General features: G+C 50.3%; 1 protein-coding gene across 1 annotated transcript in view; it reads right to left on the bottom strand.

Annotated features, from left to right (window-relative positions):
* Positions 1 to 20,148, bottom strand: part of LOC122558014 (myosin-binding protein C, cardiac-type-like) — a 90,552-nt gene extending 70,404 nt beyond the window's left edge. The window contains exons 1-7 of the mRNA XM_087996830.1: positions 20,076 to 20,148; positions 17,175 to 17,441; positions 13,407 to 13,475; positions 11,983 to 12,213; positions 10,006 to 10,154; positions 9,148 to 9,265; positions 3,673 to 3,721 (exon numbers count right to left, since the gene is read on the bottom strand). Of these exons, the coding sequence (XP_087852956.1) occupies positions 3,673 to 3,721; positions 9,148 to 9,265; positions 10,006 to 10,154; positions 11,983 to 12,213; positions 13,407 to 13,475; positions 17,175 to 17,441; positions 20,076 to 20,100 (908 nt within the window). The 5' untranslated portion in view covers positions 20,101 to 20,148. The remainder of the gene's footprint in view (positions 1 to 3,672; positions 3,722 to 9,147; positions 9,266 to 10,005; positions 10,155 to 11,982; positions 12,214 to 13,406; positions 13,476 to 17,174; positions 17,442 to 20,075) is intronic.
* Positions 20,149 to 23,556: the final 3,408 nt, after the last annotated feature.

Genomic DNA, 23,556 nt, shown 5'->3' with positions numbered 1-23,556 from the left:
GGTTGATTTGTCCCCCTGGAACCTATGGGCATATCCTCCCGCGGTCGGGACTGTCACTAAAGGGGATTGATGTGATGGCAGGCGTAATTGACGCAGACTACCAAGGGGAGTTGGGGGTGATCCTGGTCAACATCACCGCTGAACCTTACGTGATACAGAAGGGGGACAGAATAGCGCAATTGGTCATTAAGCCATGTAACCTTACAACGGTGGAAGAGATGGGAGCTCCCGTTACGGTTACTGAGCGTGGGACGGGGGGATTTGGGTCTACTGACACTAAGGGGGCCAAGGTATGGGTGCGCCAGACGACCGGCCCCCCCAGGCCGGCCGAAATCATAGCACAGGGGAAGGACAGTCTGGTCACCATTATGTACCCCGGAGACCCGACCTGGGCAAACGTCCCGGCGAACCAGTGCTACTTACGTGAGACCTAAATAATGTTGTAATTGCTATGCACCCGCAGGCTGACCCTCCGCCTTGAACATGGGGTGGTCATGGGGATTGCGACTCCTATTGGCGATGTTCGCGATCGGATGGCCACTCCAGGGCATCGGTATCACGGCCTGGACGCTGGTACCGGTCGCCCGCCATGAGGTGCGGTGGGAGGCCAGTAGCCAGCGACGGACGCAGGACGACTTTACATGTGAACCCGGTCAGCAGTGCGTTGTTCTGACTCTCACCAGCGACTGTCAATTGTACACGTGTGCACAGTGCTACATGCGCCGGGATGGGGAAAAATATGACATATCGTTCATACCGCCTAATTGCACCCTGGTGGTAAATGCCCAAGTCAAGACGTGTTTGTGGGACCGACGCACCCAGACATGCGGGACAACGGGGACTCATTGGAGCGTCACAGCTCGGGGGGAAGATCTGTGGCTGCGCAATGCCACCGATATTCGGAATCGTCATCGATTCATGTGGTTAATAATGGTACTGCCCTCGACGAACGCCCCGTCTGAGGTGTTATTAAACCCCACGCGGGGCGGGCCAGCACCGAAGAGGGGTGCCACGGGGGGCGTGCGGTCGCATCGAACACAGTTGGCCCCTATTATGTCAACTTGTCAACAGATGGCCCGGGCGGTACTGCACACTGATGTTCATTGGCGGGTACAGTTGCCCCTCATACCCGAGTGTCATACCAAGAGGCGGCGACGAGCGTGGTACGACACCCTGCTGGGAGGCGCAGGAACTGTTATGGGTATCTCGAATGCCATTGACTCTGAGGTAACCCGTACTAAATTATCTAACACGGGACAGGCCACCTCACAAGGACTACATACTATTGGAAGGTGGATGCCATCCGTAATGATGACTCAAGGAGAGACAGCTGAAATAATGATACGATCTCTGCAATGGGAACTGGATGTCTGGGGCGCCACTCAGGAACTGTTTGAGAACATTACGGCTCAGTTAAATTGGACTGCCTGTCATATTCAAATGTTGCATGCTCAAATACAGAAAGAACGCTTTTTGCGTGTGGTAACATCCCCCAATGTACAAGCGTGGAGGGGACTATGGAATGTATCTGAGAAATTGTGGATGATAACCCATCCAGAGCGAACATGGTGTAACGCAACTATGTGTAACGGATACTTTGTTACCATGAATGTAACCCACACTGTTACGGTCTGTCGATATTATGTATTACCAGTGATTACATCTTCTGGATATTATTTTCTGAAGACAAGGGGACAGTGGTTTAGCCCAGATACCAATATTACCTATGATCTGTCCGCTTGTGAACAGACTGATCAGGGGAAAACTTGCCTACTGATGGACAGGTATCGGGACCCTTGCTTGACTAAGGGAACGGCCCTGTGCGAATGGACTGTTGAGACTCCAAGGGACATGATGTGGCAGATTGGGCCACACACGCTCTGTGTGGCTACCAATAATCCACATCCTATGCTTCCCTCAGCACCGTTCTCGGGATGCCTCTCAAATGTCTATCAGTGGCACTGGCAGAATCACACCTATTTGTTGACCACTTATAGCAGTGCTCGCCACTTTACCAAGGTGCAGTGGAAAGTGCTGAGGAATCTCTGGAACATTTCCCTGGATCGGTTTAAGCGGGCATTGGACCGATCCGAGGAGCTTAAGCAGATATTACGAAAGCATCAAACCAATGTCACCAAGGTTACGGTGTCTACCTTTATACATGGACAGGAGGTAGTACATGCTGCCCGTGTAGTGGACGTGGAGTCAGCTCATCATTGGTGGGACATATTGAGTGGTATGTCCTCCACTGCGGGGACATTCCTGTTCCCACCCTTGTCGATCCTGGTAGCGGTCCTGGTGATTTTAACATGCTGTAATGTCCTGACTTGCTTGTATATTTGGCGTGTACGTAGGCGCTTGTTAGAAAGAATACATATGGGCATAATGTAACACATGTATTGGGCCAAGCAGTGGAATGTGGTGTAAAATTATGTCCCAATACATGTGTGAATCATTATGCAACACATGTATTGGGCCAAGCAGTGGAATGTGGTGAAAGGGTTAAAATTGTGTCCCAATACATGTGTGAATCTAACCGAAAATGGAAGGTGTCGCTTAGTCCCGTGTGAATCTTGTTATACACCTTCCCGTGTGAATCTTCTTATCTGTATGTAACCAGAATGGAATGTGTTTTTTAGCCTTGCTCTGCTGTTCACATGAATGTTTATATCTGGAAAAGGGTATATCAGCTGGAGAAGTCTCCAGTTCGGTAGAGTCTGCTCCGGGGTTACGTTTAACCGCCGAGCGTGGGTTGTTGGCAACCGCTCTACGAGAACTGACGGCTCCCAGTTTTGGTAACATGTAGAGTGAGTATAAGCCAGACCCGTTGTGGCGACGCTGCGGGGAATAAAATGCCCATTATTCTAGCAGACTCGCCTCTTGGTCGTTTGTTCTGTGTCAGACTACTCTCCTACGAACCTGACCTTGAGAATTTTTTAAAACACCCACATACAGCTCCAGTGCAGAGACAAGTGGCCCGACATGATGATGGATTTGTTGGAAGTTCTGGCTTCAAATGATTTGGTTGGCATTCCAGGAATAAGGTGGAGGGGTAAGAGGTGGAGTTTGTCAAGCCAAGGCACAGGAAACAAGTGGATCATCCAGCCTGTCGAGGCTACATCACCATTCAAAACCACCTTGGGTTCAACCCCACTTCCATGTCCCTCCATTTTGGGAACGTAGACCTGATTTACTCAGCCTTTCATCCCACAGTGGTTCCCCACTTCAGGGACCTAGTTGGTGAACCTGCCCTATACTGTCTCCAATGTAAGGACATTCTTCCTTCAGTACGGAGAACAGAGAACAAAACTGCACACAGTATTCCAGCAGTGGACTCAACAAACAACTGGGACAAGACTTCCTCATTACAAGAGCATTGGAGTGCAGGAATAAAAGAAGGAATACCATTTGCCTTCCTGCATATGGCAACTGTGTTTTTTGCATAACCATACCTAAGCCTCTGAACAATACCTCTTACAACTTCTAAACCTTTCAAAAAATACGTGATTTTACGATCAAAGTGAATAACCTCACACCTTGTGACCCTTTAAGACCTTGCAGTTCACTCACTCCCCTCTCTATATCTCAGTGTACCTTCTCTGTTGCCTCCTGCCCTTCCTGCTAACTTTGTCCCGTCAGGGTGATCCCGAGGAGTAACAGAGAATCACTTACGTGCGTCTGAACTGAGACAAAAGGTTCACCTCCTCTTGCACCGGAGCATCTGGGATGAAAACGCACAGGGTTAGTACTTACAGAACAGATTCACACCATGCCTCCCATTTGTCACACACCCATCAACCCCCTTCTCATAGGCCTAGTCCATTCCCTTTAAATTTCGTATCCCTCCTTGTCTCAGCGCCCCCCCCCCCCCCACTCTCCAACTCTGTAACCTCCAGTCCATACCCTGAGGTAACTACACTCCTCCACTTCTGGACCTGTAAGACCATGTAGGACTGATTCAATGGCCTATTCCTGTTCCTATGTTCCTCTTCCTTGTCCAGGATTCATAGCCATGCCTTACATTTTCAAAGCCCCAAGCTCTGGAATTCTCTTCAGAAAAGCTCTGCATCTCCCCCCGCTGGTAAATCTGACCCGATTTTAGATTAGATTAGATTAGATTACATTACATTACAGCGTGGAAACAGGCCCTTCGGCCCAACAAGTCCACACCGACCCGCCGAAGCGCAACCCACCCACCACATGTACCCCTTTTTACCTAACACTACGGGCAATTTAACATGGCCAATTCACCTGACCTGCACATCTTTGTGACTGTGGGAGGAAACCGGAGCACCCGGAGGAAACCCACGCAGACACGGGGAGAACGTGCAAACTCCACACAGTCAGTCGCCTGAGTCGGGAATTGAACCCGGGTCTCTGGCGCTGTGAGGCAGCAGTGCTAACCACTGTGCCGCCGTGCCGCCCACTTGTTGGAGGGTTTCAGATTCCCGCTCTATCCAAAACAGCACCATCCATCCACACCGGTGTGTCCAATATGTTCATCACCAGCTACGTATACCACCCACCTCCACCCCCAGGCTCCAGCTGTATTTCCTACACTCCTGCTCTACCCTTCCCCTCCCTTCCAGGACCGCAATAACAGTCCTCTTGACCTCACCCTCCACACGTCCGTATTCAACAGACGACTCTGTCCCTTTTCTGTCACCTTTAGTGTGAGGCCATTGCCATTCCCCACCCCTCCTCTGTTACCATTAATATCGGGAATAAAGAATCTATTCGCTACTATGTAACCACAGCCGAGTGTCAGAAAAACCCATCTGGTTCACCAATGTCGTTCACAGAAGAAGATCTGTGAGCATCACTTGGTCTGGAATCCATGTGACTCCAGACCACAGCGATCTGGTTGACTCTGAACTGACTTCTGAATTGGCTGACTATACCACGCAGTTGTATCGACCGTTACGAAGTCTCAACAAAGAAATGAAACCTGGCATCAACCTTAGGCACCAGAAACGACAACGATAGAAACATCCCTGACAAACTCCTGGAATTCCCTCCCTAACAACACTGGGGGTCAACTTACAGCACATGGACTGCAGTAGTTCAAAAAGACAACTCACCACCACATTCCCAAAGACAATTAGGGACTTGCCAACAAATGTGGGCCAGCCACTGGTGCGCAAGTTCCACAAGTTCCAGCAAACAAATGCTACAGGAAGGACAGAAAGGGAGGCAAGAGAGGAGGGGAAGTGGAGTTTTTGATAAGGGTATAGCATTACAGCTGTAGTTAGGGAAGATATTCCCAGAAATATATCCAGGGAAGTTATTTGGATGGAGCTGAGAAATAAGAAAGAGATGATCACCTTATTGGGATTGTATTATATACCCCCTAATAAGTCAGTGGGAAATTGAGAAACAAATCTGGAAGGAGATCTCAGTTATCTGTAAGAATATGGTAGGGGATTTTAACCTTCCAAACGTAGACTGGGACTGCCATAGTGTTAAGGGTTTAGATGGAGAGGAATTTGTTAATTGCGTACAAGAACATTTTCTGATTCAGTATGTGGATGTACCTACTAGAGAAGGTGCAAAACTTGACCTACTCTTGGGAAATAAGGCAGGGCAGGTGACTGAGGTGTCAGTGGGGGACCATTTTGGGGCCAGTGACCATAATTCTATTAGATTTAAAATAGTGATGGAAAAGGATAGACCAGATCTCAAAGTTGAAGTTCTAAATTGGAGAAAGGCCAATTTTGACGGTATTAGGCAAGAACTTTTGAAAGCTGATTGGAGGCAGATGTTCACAGGTAAAGGTACAGCTGGAAAATGGGAAGCTTTCAGAAATGAGATAACAAGAATCCAGAGAAAGTATGTTCCTGTCAGGGTGAAAGGGAAGGCTGGTAGGTATAAGGAATGCTGGATGACTAAAGAAATAGATGGCTTGGTTAAGGAAAAGAAGGAAATGTATGTCAGGAATAGACAGGAAAGATCGAGTGAATCCTTAGAAGAGTATAAACGCAGTAGGAGTATCCTTAAGAGGGAAATCAGGAGGGCAAAACGGGGACATGAGATAGCTTTGGCAAATAGGGTTAAGGAGAAGGCTTTTACAAATACATTAAGGACAAAAGGGTAACTAGGGAAAGAATAGGGTGCCTCAAAACTGCACCCTGCCTCTATTCCTGATGAAGGGCTTTTGCCCGAAACATCGATTTTCCTGCTCCTCGGATGCTGCCTGAACTGCTGTGCTTTTCCAGCACCATTCTAATCTAGACTCGGGTTTCCAGCATCTGCAGTCCTTGTTTTTACTCCTCAAAGATCAGCAAGGCGGCATTTATGTGGAGCCGCACTAGATGGGGGAGATATTAAACGAGTACTTTGCATCAATGTTTACTGTAGAAAAGTACATAGAAGGAACAGAATGTAGGGAAATAGATGGTGACATCTTGAAACATGTCCATATTACAGAGGAGGATGTGTTGGATGCCTTGAAATGCATAAAGGTGGATAAATCCCCAGGACCTGATCAGGTGTACCCGAAAACTCTGTGGGAAGCTAGGGAGATGATTGCTGGGCCCCTTGCTGAGATATTTAGATCATAGGTAGTCACAGGTGAGGGGCTGAAAGACTGGAGGTTGGCAAACGTGGTGCCACTGTTTAAGAAGGGTGGTAATGACAAGCCAGGGAACTATAGTCCAGTGAGCCTGACATCGGTGGTGGGCAAGTTGTTGGAGGGAATCCTGAGGGACAGGATGTACATGTATTTGGAAAGGCAAGGACTGATTAGGGGTCGTCAACATGGCTTTGTGCGTGGGAAATCATGTCTCACAAACTTGATTGAGTTTTTTGAAGAAGTAACAAAGAAGATTGATGAGGACAGAGCGGTAGACGTGATCTATATGGACTTCAGTAAGGTGTTCGACAAGGTTCCCCATGGGAGACTGATTAGCAAGGTTAGATCTCATGGAACACAGGGAGAACTAGCCACTTGGATACAGAACTGGCTCAAACGTAGTAGACACAGGGTGGTAGTGGAGGGTTGTTTTTCAGTCTGGAGTCCTGTGACCAGTGGAGTGCCACAAGGATCTGTGCTGTGGACACTACTTTTCATCTTTATATAAATGACTTGGATGTGAGCATAAGAGGTACAGTTAGTAAGTTTGTAGATGACACTAAAATTGGAAGTGTAGTGGACAGCGAAGAAGGTTACCTCAGATTACAACAGGATCTGGACCAGATGGGCCAATGGGTTGAGAAGTGGCAGATGGAGTTTAATTCAGATAAATGCAAGGTGCTGCATTTTGGGAAAGCAAATCTTAGCAGGACTTATACACTTAATGGTAAGGTCCTAGGGAGTGTTGCTGAACAAAGACAACTTGGAGTGCAGATTCATAGCTCCTTGAAAGTGGAGTCGCAGGTAGATAGGATAGTGAAGAAGGCATTTGGTATGCTTTCGTTTATTGGTCAGAGTACTAAATACAGGAGTTGGGAGGTCATGTTGCGGCTGTATAGGACATTGGTTAGGTCACTCTTGGAATATTGCATGCAATTCTGGTCTCCTTCCTATCGGAAAGATATTGTGAAAGTTGAAAGGGTTCAGAAAAGATTTACAAGGATGTTGCCAGGGTTGGAGGATTTGAGCTACAGGGAGAGGCTGAACAGGCTGGGGCTGTTTTCCCTGGAGCGTTGGAGGCTGAGGGATGACCTTATAGAGGTTTACAAAATCATGAGGGGCATGGAGAGGGTAAATGGATAATGTTTTTTCCCTGGAGTCGGGGAGTCCCGAACTAGAGGGCATAGGTTTAGGGTGAGAGGGGAAAGATATAAAAATAGACCTAAGGGGCAACTTTTTCACGCAGAGAGTGGTGTGTGTATGGAATGAGCTGCCAGAGGAAATTTTGGTGGAGGCTGGTACAATTGCAACATTTTAAAGGCATCTGGATGGGTATATGAATAGGAAGGATTTGGAGTGATATGGGCCGGGTGCTGGCAGGTGGGACTAGATTAGGTTGGGATATCTGGTCGGCATGGAGGGGTCAGACTGAAGGATCTGTTTTTGCGCTGTACATCTCTTTGACTCGAATAGAATTTTTAATAAAATATGATTTGATGTCCTCTCACTGTCACTCATCCTCCCCTTCCTTTCTCATGCATCTTTCCACAGGAGTTGCCCATTCATCTCCTCACTGTCCAAATCCAAAACGCACACCTTTCAGGTATGGCAGTGAGTCAATCGAGTCTACGGTATTCACTGCTCACAATGTGGTCTCATGTGCGGAAATGTAACACAGACAAGGGCGACTGCTTTGTGCAACATTTCTACCTTGTCTGCAAAATGATTCAAAACGATCAGCCAACTGCCATTTTAAATCTCTACCTTGCTCTCTGTCTGACCTCTGTCCTTAACCTGCTGCGCTGTCCTGGTCAGGTTCAATGTTAGCCAGAGAACCTCTTAACCTTCTGGCCCCAGCATCAAGATCAATGACATGAAATCAAAGTCTCTGCTTCCATTTTGTCTTCTGGAGAAGATCTGATATTATTTCTGCTTCTCCACCTCGATTAAATCGTGAGTCCAAGGGAGAACAATCCGACCTTCATCAATCCATCCTCATAACTGAAGTTCCTCATCCCTGGAACGATTCCTGTAAATCACCTCTGCACTCTCTCCGATGCATTCAATTACTTCATAATACTCCACATGAGGATGAACACGTTCAATGTCACCTCCTTGATCTTGGTCTCTGTGCCCGTGTTAATAAAGCTGAGAACACCATATGCTCTATTAACTGCTCCCTCACTCATCCTGCCACCTTCTAACATATGCAACCAGGTTCCTTTGCTCCTGCAACCCATTTAGAATTTACATCACCTTTTAAAACTATACTTTAAGATTGATTACATCTCTGAGTTCTTCCAATTTTCATGCATTAACTTGAACCACTAACAGTTTCTCTTTCCTAATGGATGCTACCTAACTTGCTGAGTTTCTCCAGCATTTTGAGTTTAATTTAGATCGCCAGCATCTGCAGTATTTTTGCTTCTGGAGCAAGTGAGCTTCACTGAAATGGGATGTTGGCCATCCCACACAGGGGTGGTTATTTTGGGATATTGGCTGGTCATCATACATCCCAACCTGCCAACGGTCTCTGAGGACTACCTTCCTCTCTGTCTGTTTGTGGAGGCGCTCACCGTGAACGGTCAATTCAAAGTTGCAGCAATCGAACCGGTCCTTGTCAGTCACTTCACATCGATAACCCCCTGCGTCATTGCTTTTTGCCTGTATGATATGCATCTCAAACGTGTAGACCTGTGTGAACCAGAGAGAGACTGCCAGCAAGGGTAAACGTTATCTCAGTGAAGATACAACATCGTCGGGAAGGTTAACAACTTTGAGATGTGGTGAGCCTGTGCCCAGTCTCCAACTGTGACACACACTGCAAAGCATTGCAGCCTGTGGGAAGCTCCTGCTTCTTTGTGAGACTGGGTGAAAGATGCCCCAGAGAGGATTAGCCCTTCTGTCTCTCCAGATACTGAATTAGGTTGAACAGGCTGCACATCTACAGCAGAGAGACGACATGTCAGACAGGACTATTGGCCCTCACTAGGGGGAATGACTGCTCGCATTGGCCTTCATGGGGGATCAGTTGCTTGTGATTGACATTCATGGGGCCTGTGACCGTGTGCTATTGGTTCTCACCAGGGGATTGCTACTATAGGTCCCAACGAGGCAGGAACAACTGCTTATTACCGGCCCTCACTGGGCGACTGACTGCTTGCTATTGGCCTGGAGCAGGGGGGAATCAAATGTTCGCTACACCCGGGGAGGGGGCACTGGAATCAATTGCTCGCTACTGGCCTCACCGGGGGGATTGAATGCTTGCTATTGGCTATCACCAGAGGATTGACTGCTCACTATTAGCCTTCCCCAGGGAATTGACTACTCACTATTCACTCTCACTAGGGTTTGGGGGGTAAAATCGACTGCTCTGGTCTTGCCCCTCTTGGGTGGAGTGACTGCTCACTATTGGGAATGACCAGGTCTGTTACCTTGCTGTTACGATCGTATGTCTCCTTCAGCTGGAGGTGAGCTCCGGTTTTACTGGACACGTCCATCCATTTCCCTTTGAACCATCGCACGGTGGGCTTCCTCAGGATGTTGGTGCCCTGGACGCGGCTGGTGAAGATAATGTCCGACCCTAAGCAGCACATGACAACACACGTATCAGACACAGCACAAGGGCCACAAGAACAAACCAGGACTAGGGCACTTCAGGCTGGGAGCGGTGGTGGTGGTGGGGGCATTGGGGGGAGTGGGGTGCAAGGGTGTTTGGCAACAGGTGAGGGGTCAAGTGAGGGTATTTGGGAATGAATGGGGAGGCTGGGAGGGTGGAATGAAGGGATTTTGGAAATGAGCTGTGGGGGAAAGGAGGGAATTTGGTTCTAAATGGAGACGGGGGGGCGGGGGGGGGAAAGAGTAAAGGTGTTTGGGAACAAGCAGGAATGGGGAGTGAGGGTGTTTGGGAATTAGCAGGACGGGCAGAGAGTGATGGTGCTTGGGAATTAGTGGGAAAGGGAGTGAGAGTGTTTGGGAATTAGGAGGGGGCTGGAAAGTGAGGATGTTTGGGAATTAGTAGGGGGGTTATGCGAGGGTGGGTCAGGGTGTTTAGGAATTAGTGGAAGGGGGAGTGAGGGTGTTTGGGAATTAGCGGGGGGGTGAAGTGAGGGTATTTGGGAATGGCAAGGAATGCTGAGGGCAGTTGCGAATGAGTGAGGGTGTTTTGGAATTAGCCTGGGGGGGAGGGAGTCCGAGTGTTTGGGAATTAGTGGGAGGGGAGTGAGGGTGTTTGGGAATTAACTGGGGTGGGGGAGATGTGAGGGTGTTTGGGAATTAGCTGAGGTGGGGGAGTTGTGAGGGTGTTTGGGAATTAGCCGGGGTGAGGGAGTTGTGAGGGTGTTTGGGAATTAGCAGGAGGGAGAGTGAGGGTGTTTGGGAATTAGCTGGGGTGGGGGAGTTGTGAGGATGTTTGGGAATGGAGAGGGAATGCTGAGGGCAGTTGTGAATGAATGGGGAGGTGGGGGGGGGAAGTGAGGGTGTTTAGGAAGGAGTGAGGTTGGGAGGGGGAGTACGGGTGGCATGGAGTGTGTGAGGAGTGATAGTGCTAGGCCCCAGGACCTAGGACACAGGAGTTACAAAGCAAAAGGGGAGTGAGTGAAGAGTGTATGGGGTATGAGATGGGGATATGGGCTGGGGTGATGGTATTTGATTAAGTGTGCATATGGGGAGTAAGGAGTATAGGGTGTGGATTTGGTGTAAGGGGCATCGGGTGTGGCTATGAGGGTATAGTGTGTGGATATGGGAGTAAGGGGTGTGGGGATGGGTATGGGAGTAAAGGGTGTGGATTTAGTGTAAGGGGAGTAGGGTATGAGGGTAAGGGATGGGGTTGGGGTAAGGGGTGTGGGGATGGGTATGGGAGTAAAGGGTGTGGATTTAGTGTAAGGGGAGTAGGGTATGAGGGTAAGGGATGTGGTTAGGGGTAAAGGGGTGTGGGGATGGGTATAGGAGTAAAGGGTGTGGATTTAGTGTAAGTGATATAGGGTGTGGGTATAGAGGTATGAGGGTAAGGGATGGGGTTGGAGTAAGGGGTATGGGGATGGGGATGGGAGTAAAGGGTGTGGATTTAGTGTAAGGGGAGTAGGGTATGAGGGTAAGGGATGTGGTTAGGGGTAAAGGGGTGTGGGGATGGGTATAGGAGTAAAGGATGTGGATTTAGTGTAAGTGATATAGGGTGTGGGTATGGAGGTATGAGGGTAAGGGGTGTGGATTTTGGAGTAAACGGGTAGATGGTGTGGCTATGGGGGTAAAGGATATAGGTTGGGGTATGGTGATATTGGGTTTAGAGTGTGGGGATGAGGGTAGAGTGTGGGTATAGGTTGTGAGTATGGGAGTAGGGGGTGTGACTATGGGGTTAAGGGGTGTGGGTTAGACTGTCCTAAGCTAAGACAGTCCCTGTGGTCACTCCTTACCGACAGTAACTGTCCCAGACTGGGGTCTCTCCAGAAACAAGGGCACATCATCTTGGAAAGATGCCCCCACGACACTGCCCCTCTTCAGAGCTGTTCCAGAAGGAGCTGGAACTTTCTCTCCATCACACCCTTCCTGATCCCGCTCTGTGCTGTGTGATTCTGGAACCTTCTCTCCGCCCGGGACTCCAGCTGCTGCCTTGCTGTTTGCTGAAACATTCCCGGTGGGGGAGGCTGTCGAAACAATAAGAGAAATGACAGCTCATGTTCCTTGGGAGGCCCATATCCCTCACACTCGGTTTTACAGACAGAGCTGTCAGCCTCACTGAGAAAGGCTAGGCTCAATCAGAGACCCAGCAGCGACGTGATGGACAGAATGGCCTCCTCTGCATCATGAGTGTCAGGTTAGTTGCTTTCCCTTTCCTGGCTGAGATTACCATGAAGGGCCCACCTACTCAACCTTGCCTGAGGCATGGTGACCCTCGGGTTAAACTCATCACCAGCCGTTGCTCCCTCATGAGGGAGCAGCCCTCGAGGGACAATACTGATTTTTACCTTTACATATTTTTACACGCCCCTGAGATTTTCTGACATCTCTGCCATCTTCTCTCTCCCTGACTGTTGAGGAGTCTATAATACCCTCAAAGTGATTTGCCCCCCCCATATGTTGACCCATATGGCCTCAATTGAGGAGCCTTTGAGATGTCATTCCTGCCGATTGAGGTCATTCCCTTCTTGTGTCAATATTGTGACAAGTTCTCCTCTTTTACACTGCCCCACCTCTCCCCCACCTCGCCTGAAGATTTGATACCCTGGAATACACAGCTACCATTTCTGCCCCACCCTCAGCCATGCCTCTGTGATACTAATGATTACACATCGCTATCTCACCCACCTTACCCCCCAGGACTCCTCGCACTAATATAAATCTGTCTAGCTCCCTTTCCTTGTGTCTGAGCTTGACTGTAGACACCCGACCTGCCGGGCTGACCTGGGTCTTCTATATTTACTTGTGTACCTCTTCCTCCTGAACCACTACGGCCTCTCTGATCCGTTGGGAAATTTGTTTAAGCCCCCACACTGAGAGCATGTGCAAAAGCCCCCCCCCCCACCCCGCCAACCCGGTAAGGGTGTTATCTCCCATTCCAGTTCAAGTGACACTTGCAGGTATGGTCATAGTAATGCAGGAATCTAAAATCTTTCCTCCTGCACTAACTCCTCAGCCACACAGTCATCTGCTCTGTCATCTGTCCCTGTATTTACTAATGTGGCAGCACAAGTAATCCTAGCCCCTTTCCTCATCCCCATCACCCTCAAACTCTCTCCCCTCTGTCAAACCACTGCCCCCCCCCCGCCCCCCACTCCCACATCATCACCCAGCTCCCCCCTCAATCGCCTCCCTGATCTAACCCCATCTCACCTCTTACCTGCATGTGTGTCTCTTGTCAGTTTTTGTTCTCCTTCACCTGGAGGTAATGGTCCACATCCACCATCTGCTGTGAAGGTACAGAACAGTTACAGCTCAGCTACCGCCTGTCTCTGACTGAGAGCACAGCTCCTTCCCATATGCATCGACCAAGGGAGTTAGTCCAATGTCTGGGTCGAACTCAGTGAGTGTATCACCCTGTACTGTTCTGTGACTGGTAATTCAAACTGGAAAACACACACCAATTATCAGAGTAGGCAGGGCTTCACACCCTCCTCAGGGCGGCACGGTGGCTCAGTGGTTAGCACTGCTGCCTCGCAGCAACAGGGACCCGGGTTCGAGTCCAGCCTCGGGGGAACTGTCTGTGTGGAGTTTGCACATTCTCTCCGTGTCTGCGTGGGTTTCCTCCGGATGCTCCGGTTTCCTCCCACAGTCCAAAGATGTGCAGGTCAGGTGAATTGGTCACTGTTCAGGGATGTGTCGGTTAGGTGTGTTGGTCAGGGTTAATGTAAAGTAGTAGGGGAATGGGTCTGGGTGGGATACTCTTCAGAGGGTCGGTATGGACTTGTTAGGTCGAATGGCCTGTCTCCACACTGTTTGGATTCTATGATGTCGGTCTCTGAATGAGAGAGAGGTATCGAGGGGTGTTAGGGTTACACACATACCCACCATTCAAAGTAGCAAAGCAGGTTAACAAAACTGTAAAACAGCAATGTTTCATTTCAAATTGAATCCACTCTGTTACTTTCTAGCATAAGTGAAAACATGTTGAACAAGACAGCATGGAGTGCACATTCCCCCTGAATTGGTCTCTGCATAATGAGAATTGTTACCGTGCAGAGAGTGTTCATTTGGTCCATTGTGTCCGCACTAGCTTTCTCAATGAGCGTTGTGACTGAAGGCCATTTTCCCACCTTCTCCCTGCCTCTACTCACATTGGTCCAACACCCTCTTGGCAGTCTTGAGTGAACCTGCCTTCCACCACACTCTCAGACAGTCGGTTCCAGACTGAAGAGGCATCACTGGATGTGATAGGTTGCTGGTGATTTCTCTTCCCAGATGTTGCCAGATGTGTTGAGTTTTCCCTCATCTCTGGGATCAATGTAGAGAACGTTCTCTGAGCTGCCTCCAATGTTACTAGCAAGGAAAGGTACCAACAGATCCCTCTGCACAAAAACACTCCAAATTATTTCTCTCCATTGAAATAATTAATTGCCTTTCTGCTCTACCAAACAAAATGGATAATCTCATACTTATCCATGTTAAACTTCACCCCTTTCAGCCCCAACTATCCGTGGTGGGTCATCAGATCCTGAAATGCCTGTTCTGGAATCTGAACTGGGATAACTGCTGACATGTATAATTCTTGGTTTCTAAAAGTCCATTGTTGTTTAACCTTCAGAGAGAAAGCAAGACGTAATGAGTCAACAGGTTGCCTCAAACACTTCACCTCTGTCTCCAAATGGCAGTATGGAAAGAAGCACACACTTTGCTTGTGTGAAGGTAAAATAACTGAGCCCAATCACCAAGGAAACCATTACACTGACCTCAGGGAAAGCGGACCTCTCATGGACTTAGTCTTAATTGTTTGTAATTCCTACGTGTAATTTGCAACTGCTCTGGTTCCCATCTTCCTGAATTTCCTGAGTGCTTTTGTGTGAGGATGGCGTAGTGAAGCAATTCCCTCACTTTGTTTAATAAACCTGATCTTTGATTTCATCGTAAAAACTTCTGCTGTGGGTTGATTTCAAGCAAAGTGTAATCTGTAAACGCGGGTCTGGGGTTCAGCCACCAGTCTTCCTCAGAAAAGGAAAAAGGGGTAAGTGAAACATTCCGTTATGTCATCAAGCCTGAGGGCTTAGCAGATGAAAGGATTCCCAATTTAACCAAGGCAGTGCACAGAGAGAATACGAAGAGGTCAAACCAGAAATAATAAACAAGAATAAATACGAAATAACAACAAATAAATCCAACAGGGAATTCAGGAGGAACTGCTTAAACCAGAGACTGATGAGAATATGGAACTCCTCCCTTGTTGAGGTGAACAACACAGCAAGATATAAATGTTAAAATATATGGAAAGCTTTGAACATTACATTCGTCACTCTACATTCCAGGCTGTAAGTCACTTCTGGATATCTTTTATTCGATATATAAACCATCCCCAGACCCTCAATTAGATTCCAGTGTGTAACTCACTCCTGAGTATCTGTTATCCTGTCTATACACTACCCTGAAACCTTTGATTAGAGTCCACTCTAATGACTCACTTCTGGGGATCTGTCAATTCTGAACACTCAATCTGTTCCTGAGTGGAAACTCTTGAGCTAACTGTCTGGCAGGTTTTTTTTTCCATATTTGGGAGAAGGGTGTTTGGATCAAGTGGAGAGGCAAGTGTTGTTTGGAAAATGTTCACAACAGTTGGTCACCTTGGTCACCCTCCCCCACCCTAATCAGTACAACCCTCTCCCCTTCTCCCATGATACAAGCTATTAATGGGCATTGTTTGAACTATGAATAACTGCAGCGCACATTGCTCTCTTCTCCAACTCCGGTGACATTCCTCAGTTCTCAGAATAGAGCACATGTCCCAAAAGCAGAAAGCAACTTCCTGACTGTCCTTCCTAATCCACATTGCTGCTGAATACCCAAATGTATCCCCCAGCTAATGCTCAATCTCCTGCTACACTGTTACAGAGCAAACCAGGACTTGATTCCTCACTACGCACTGCGCTGTTTCAGACTGCTGTCCCTCCAATCCTACTCTCCTCATATTTTCCTGATAAATTGTTCCACTTAAGGAAAGGATACAATTCCCAGCTTTCTCAGGCAGGGAGTTCCAGATCATAATGGGCTTCTGTGTCAAAATATCCTCCTCACCTTTTGACAATCTCCTTACATGTCCTCTGGTACTAGAAACAGCACCACCTCCCCATTCCAGTTACTTGGCCAAAACCCCGCAGGAAATTTCAATCTCCCATGCCTCCCCTGCTGTAACGAGTACATTCCCAGTTTCTCTAGTCGTTCCACATTCACTGAAGTACCTTTTCCTTACCCAAACTACATCACCCAGTATCACAGGCTCATAAATCCTATACCCTGCTCACTCACCCATCATGCCTCAGTCACCTCTCACAGGCCAGACTCCATTTCTACAAAGTGAAGTTCCACCTACTCTTTTAAACTAAAAGTCAACTGCGAGTAAAGCTCTCTTGATATTGTCCCCATCAAATACTCCCACGACAGGGTCAGCATGGAGTTAGATACAGGAATGAAGAAGGGCTAATGCCCGAAACGTCGATTCTCCTGTTCCCTAGATGCTGCCTGACCTGCTGCGCTTTTCCAGCAACACATTTCCATCTCTGATCTCCAGCATCTGCAGACCTCACTTTCTCCCCGTATTAGTCAGAGGGAAATGGGTCTAGGTGGATCACTCTTCAGAGGGTCAGTGTGGACTTGTTGGGCCAAATGGCCTGTTTCCACACTGTAGAGAGTAGCTGCCTAATCTAAAACTGCCTCTGTTCTTTTAAACTGTAAGTAAAGTGCTCTCTTTTCTTTTAAGCTGAAAGTAGAGCTTCCTCCACTGTTTTAAACTGAAATGGAAGCTCCCTCTATGTTGGCACCCCATCAGACACAGGCTAAAGATCAAGTTAAATCAAACCAAAGTCCCATCTGTCTCAGGAGGAGTACGTTTTTTCTCATTCCCTTGTTGATTACTATTCCCCAACAGCCCACATTGTTGCTGCTGTTATCTATATTGCACACTAACCTGGCTCCTTGACCTTCAGCTCAAATTTGACCTTTGAACTTCCGGCGATGACCGCATAGACTCCGCTGTCAAGGCTGCTCACTGAATGGATGGTGAGGGTGTGCCTGGTGCCCTCTGAAACGATGGTCCATCGCTCACTCGCTGCCATGTCTGCACCATGCCGCTGCCATCTCACCTTCGCCACCCCTTTCTCTGTCTCCGCTGCGAACGTGGCATCACTGCCCACGTTGAACACCGCGCTCCGCGGCTTCTTTGTGAAGGAGGAAGCTGAGCAGGGGGGGAACAGGGAGGTGGCACACAATGAGAGACACAGGATTTCAGAAAGGTGCTCAGCCTCACACTCTCCATACCAGCAGCCTGTCTGTTTCTGACAAACACACAGAGAGAACACCCTCCAGCATGCACATACACCTCCTCATATCTACACTGTTAACCTACCTGGTACTCTCCCCTCCCTACTCAAATACCTTTCCTAACCCTCCCTCCTGCACACTCTCCTCCTCTCCCACTCAATGCCTTCCCCATCCATCCATGAACTCACTCGCATCCTCTCCAACATCCCTCACACTCTCTTCCAGCAGCAATGTGGCAGGTATTACAGGTTCTGAATGGACATGTCCCAGGTCTGGATTGGGAGATACACCAGAGGAACTTTAGGTATGAGTTGGGTTGGATTAAAACACATTCTGATTAACCAGATCTTCTCGTCCCATTGCCCTCAATTGTAGGACTCCAGAGACTGTACCTACGTAGAAGGAAGCAGCCGAAACTACAGATCTGGAGTCTGCAGCCTCTCAAGACATGGGACAAGCTTCAGTCTTTGTGTAATGGAGAGGAGAATTATTAATGTTAAAAACGTCGTCATCCTAATGACTGCTAATGTTATTCATTCACAGGGACTGGGTGTCACTGGCTGGACCAGTACTATTTATTGCCTGTCTCTGGTTGCCCTTGAGAAGGTGGTGGTGAGTTTCCTTCTTGAACCACTGCAGTCCACATGCTGTAGGTCGACCCACATTGCTGTTAAGGACGGAATTTCAGAATTTTGACCCAGTTACTCTAAAGGAATGATGATATACAGGGAGTTCTAATTTACAAACCACCGACTTACAACCGTCTGCACAGCCAGTTCTTCTATAATGCAATGGTTGTGTTCTCGTGCAACCCCGTGTTATCGAAAAATTGAGCTTTAGTAACAGTGGTTAAAGTGCTGGCGCTGTAATCGCATTACAGCAATCACACTTTTTAAAGGTTTTTGCTTGAGGAACAGCGTCCCCAATTCGTCATTCACATTACAGCGAATTAGTGTTGACAAAATGTGCGTTATAACAGAATGACCTGGATTACAAACAATGTTAAAAATCCAACATATGAACATTTTCTGCACTCAATGAGTGGCTATTTTATGTGGACTTGTCTTGCGTTCTGACCCGTGTAAAAATCAACTTGTGATCGAACTTAAGAAGAGAAACCATTCACAAGCCAGGGATTGCCTGTATTTCCAAGTCAGGACGGGGAATGGTTTGGAGGGAACTTGCAGTTGATGGTGTTCCCATGGATCTGCTGCCCTTGTCCTTCTAGATGGAAGTGGCCGTGGGTTTGGAAGGTGCTGGCTAAAGACCCTTGGTCAATTTCTGTACCTTGAAGATACACACTGCTGCTACGGTTATGGAGAGAGCTGCTGGTTGTGGATGTGATGCCAATCTAGTGGGCTGCTTTGTCTGGATGATGTCAAGCTTCTTGTGTGTTATTGGAGCTGCACCCATCCAGGCAAGTGGGGAATATTCCACCACACCTGATGCGGCTTTTGAAAATCAGGAGATGAGTTGCTCACTGCAGTATTCCTAGACTTTAACCTATTCTTGTAGCCACTGTATTTAGCTGGAGAGTCCAGTTCAGTTTCCGGTAAGAGGTAACCCCGCCCTCCACCCGAATATTGATAATGTGTGGCATGAATTTACTTGCCACTTGTAAGCCCAAGCCTGGATTTTGTCTAGTTCTTGCTGTATTTGAACATGGACTGAGGAGCCACAAACAGTGGTGAACATGATGCAATCCTCAGTGACATCCCCAATTGTGACCTTATGTTGGAAGGAAGATCAATGTTAAAGCAGCTGAAGACGGCTGGGCCTAGGACACTACCCTGAGGAAATCCTGCGGAGATGTCCTGGAGCTGAGATGACCGATCTCCAACAACCACGACCATCCTCCTATGTGTCAGGTATGACTCCAACCAGCGGTGAGCGTGCCCCCTGATACCCACTGATTCCAGTTTTGCCCTGTTCCTTGATGCCACACTTGGTCAAGTGCAGACTTGATGTCAAGGGCTATCGCTCACTTCAGCTCAGCTCTTTTTGTCCATGTCTGAACCAAGGCAGATCATGAGATCTGGAGCTGAACGTGGCCCTGGAGGAACCCAAGGTGGGCATCACTGTTGTTTGACACCCCTTCCATCACTTTACAGATGGTGGGGCAGTGATTGGCCGGGTTGGATTTATCAGACCATACCTGTGCAATGTTGCACATTGTTGGGTACGTGCTGCTTAACTGGGGTGGGGGTGGGGGGGGGGGGGCAGCAGGTTCTGGGAGCATGAGTCCTCAGTATTATTGCTGAAAAGTTGGCCTGGGGTTATAGCAGCCTTGACTGAGCTCAGGGCGGGCTGGTTTTCTGGATCTGGGGCTCTCCAGATTGGACGGCAGGATGGGGCTTGTCAGAGGAGGGCTGTTTTGTGGTGCGGGGAGGGTGAGAGGTGGCGATGGTAGGGAGGGATCTGAACATTCCCCATGATGGTTTGGAGCCAGTCCTTGGACTCCCAGCCAAACCTCGACACCACGATCAGTGTGAAAGCCCAGTCCCCCCACTGGACACTTGACCTCCCTCTCCCTCCCACAGGCCCTCACCTGGCTTTCTCCCAACTTCAGGCATCCCGCTCCAATTCCTCAAACTCGCTGCGGCTCCCGCTGGCCCCGAGTTATCTTCAGCATCGAGTCGCGAACATTTAAAGCCAGGCTCACACACGTCAGCGCCTGTCACTGCTCACAGAGCGAACCAGGGCTCAGCGAGGGGCGGGAAACCCGGACACACACCCACACACAGACAGGGGGTGACACACACCCCCACACAGACAGGGGGTGACACACACCCCCACACACTGACAGGGGGTGACACACACCCCCACACTGACAGGGAGTGACACACACCCCCACACTGACAGGGAGTGACACACACCCCCACACACTGACAGGGGGTGACACACACCCCCACACTGACAGGGGGTGACACACACCCCCACTGACAGGGGGTGACACACACCCACACTGACAGGGGGTGACACACACCCCCACTGACAGGGGGTGACACACACCCACACTGACAGGGGGTGACACACACCCACACACTGACAGGCTGGGTCACACACCCACACACTGACAGGGGGTGACACACACCCCCACACTGACAGTCTGGGTCACACACCCACACTGACAGGGGGTGACACACACCCCCACACTGACAGGCTGGGTCACACACCCACACACTGACAGGCTGGGTCACACACCCACACTGACAGGGGGTGACACACAACCCCACACTGACAGGCTGGGTCACACACCCACACACTGACAGGCTGGGTCACACACCCACACAATGACAGGGGGTGACACACACCCCCACTGACAGGGGGTGACACCCACCCACACTGACAGGGGGTGACACACACCCCCACTGACAGGGGGTGACACACACCCACACTGACAGGGGGTGACACACACCCCCACTGACAGGGGGTGACACACACCCACACTGACAGGGGGTGACACACACCCCCACACTGACAGGCTGGGTCACATACCCACACACTGACAGGCTGGGTCACACACCCACACACTGACAGGGGGTGACACCCACCCACACACTGACAGGCTGGGTCACATACCCACACACTGACAGGCTGGGTCACACACCCACACACAGACAGGGGGTGACACACACCCACACTGACAGGGGGTGATACACACACCCACACTGACAGGGGGTGACACACACCCCCACACTGACAGGCTGGGTCGCACACCCACACACTGACAGGGGGTGACACACACCCCCACACTGACAAGCTGGGTCACACACCCACACACTGACAGGGAGTGACACACACCCCCACACTGACAGGCTGGGTCACACACCCACACTGACAGGGGGTGACACAACCCCCACACTGACAGGCTGGGTCACACACCCACACTGACAGGGGGTGACACACCCCCCCACACTGACAGGCTGGGTCACACACCCACACTGACAGGGGGTGACACACACCCACACACTGACAGGCTGGGTCACACACCCACACTGACAGGGGGTGACACACACCCACACACTGACAGGCTGGGTCACACACCCACACACTGACAGGGGGTGACACACACCCCCACACTGACAGGCTGGGTCACACACCCACACTGACAGGGGGTGATACACACACTCACACTGACAGGGGGTGACACACACCCCCACACTGACAGGCTGGGACACACCCACACTGACAGGGGGTGACACACACCCCCACACTGACAGGGTGTGATACACACCCCCACACTGACAGGCTGGGTCACACACCCACACTGACAGGCTGGGTCACACACCCACACTGACAGGGGGTGACACACACACCCACACTGACAGGCTGGGTCACACACCCACACACTGACAGGCTGGGTCACACACCCACACACTGACAGGGGGTGACACCCACCCACACACAGACAGGCTGGGTCACACACCCACACACTGACAGGCTGGGTCACACACCCACACTGACAGGGGGTGACACACACCCACACACAGACAGGCTGGGTCACACCCCCACACTGACAGGCTGGGTCACACCCCCACACTGACAGGGGGTGACACACACCCACACACAGACAGGCTGGGTCACACACCCACACACTGACAGGCTGGGTCACACACCCACACACTGACAGGGGGTGACACACACCCACACACAGACAGGCTGGGTCACACACCCACACACAGACAGGGGGTGACACACACCCACACACAGACAGGCTGGGTCACACACCCATACTGACAGGCTGGGTCACACACCCACACACTGACAGGCTGGGTTACACACCCACACACTGACAGGGGGTGACACACACCCACACACTGACAGGCTGGGTCACACACCCACATTGACAGGGGGTGACACACACCCCCACACTGACAGGGGGTGACACACACCCCCACACTGACAGGCTGGGTCACACACCCACACTGACAGGGGGTGACACACGCACCCACACTGACAGGCTGGGTCACACACCCACACTGACAGGCTGGGACACACACCCACACTGACAGGCTGGGTCACACACCCACACACTGACAGGCTGGGTCACACACCCACACACTGACAGGGGGTGACACACCCCCCCACAAGGACAGTCTGGGTCACACCCACACTGACAGGGGGTGACACACACCCCCACACTGACAGGCTGGGTCACACACCCACACACAGACAGGGGGTGACACACACCCACACACAGACAGGCTGGGTCACACACCCACACACAGACAGGGGGTGACACACACCCACACACAGACAGGCTGGGTCACACACCCATACTGACAGGCTGGGTCACACACCCACACACTGACAGGCTGGGTCACACACCCACACACTGACAGGGGGTGACACACACCCACACACTGACAGGCTGGGTCACACACCCACATTGACAGGGGGTGACACACACCCCCACACTGACAGGCTGGGTCACACACCCACACTGACAGGGGGTGACACACACCCCCACACTGACAGGCTGGGTCACACACCCACACTGACAGGGGGTGACACACGCACCCACACTGACAGGCTGGGTCACACACCCACACTGACAGGCTGGGACACACACCCACACTGACAGGCTGGGTCACACACCCACACACTGACAGGCTGGGTCACACACCCACACACTGACAGGGGGTGACACACACCCCCACAAGGACAGTCTGGGTCACACCCACACTGACAGGGGGTGACACACACCCCCACACTGACAGGCTGGGTCACACCCCCACACTGACAGGCTGGGTCACACACCCACACTGACAGGGGGTGACACACACCCACACTGACAGGGGGTGATACACACACCCACACTGACAGGCTGGGTCGCACACCCACACACTGACAGACTGGGTCACACACCCACACACTGACAGGGAGTGACACACACCCACACACTGACAGGCTGGGTCACACACCCACACTGACAGGGGGTGACACACACCCCCACACTGACAGGCTGGGTCACACACCCACACTGACAGGGGGTGATACACACACCCACACTGACAGGGGGTGAC

This window comes from Chiloscyllium plagiosum, unplaced genomic scaffold (genome assembly GCF_037043375.1).
Source record: "Chiloscyllium plagiosum isolate Xiang-an unplaced genomic scaffold, Cpla_swu_hap1 HiC_scaffold_18, whole genome shotgun sequence".
Taxonomy (NCBI): Eukaryota; Metazoa; Chordata; class Chondrichthyes; order Orectolobiformes; family Hemiscylliidae; genus Chiloscyllium; species Chiloscyllium plagiosum.
The sequence above is the reverse complement of the archived record's forward strand: the minus strand, read 5'-3'. Positions and strand labels throughout refer to the sequence as shown.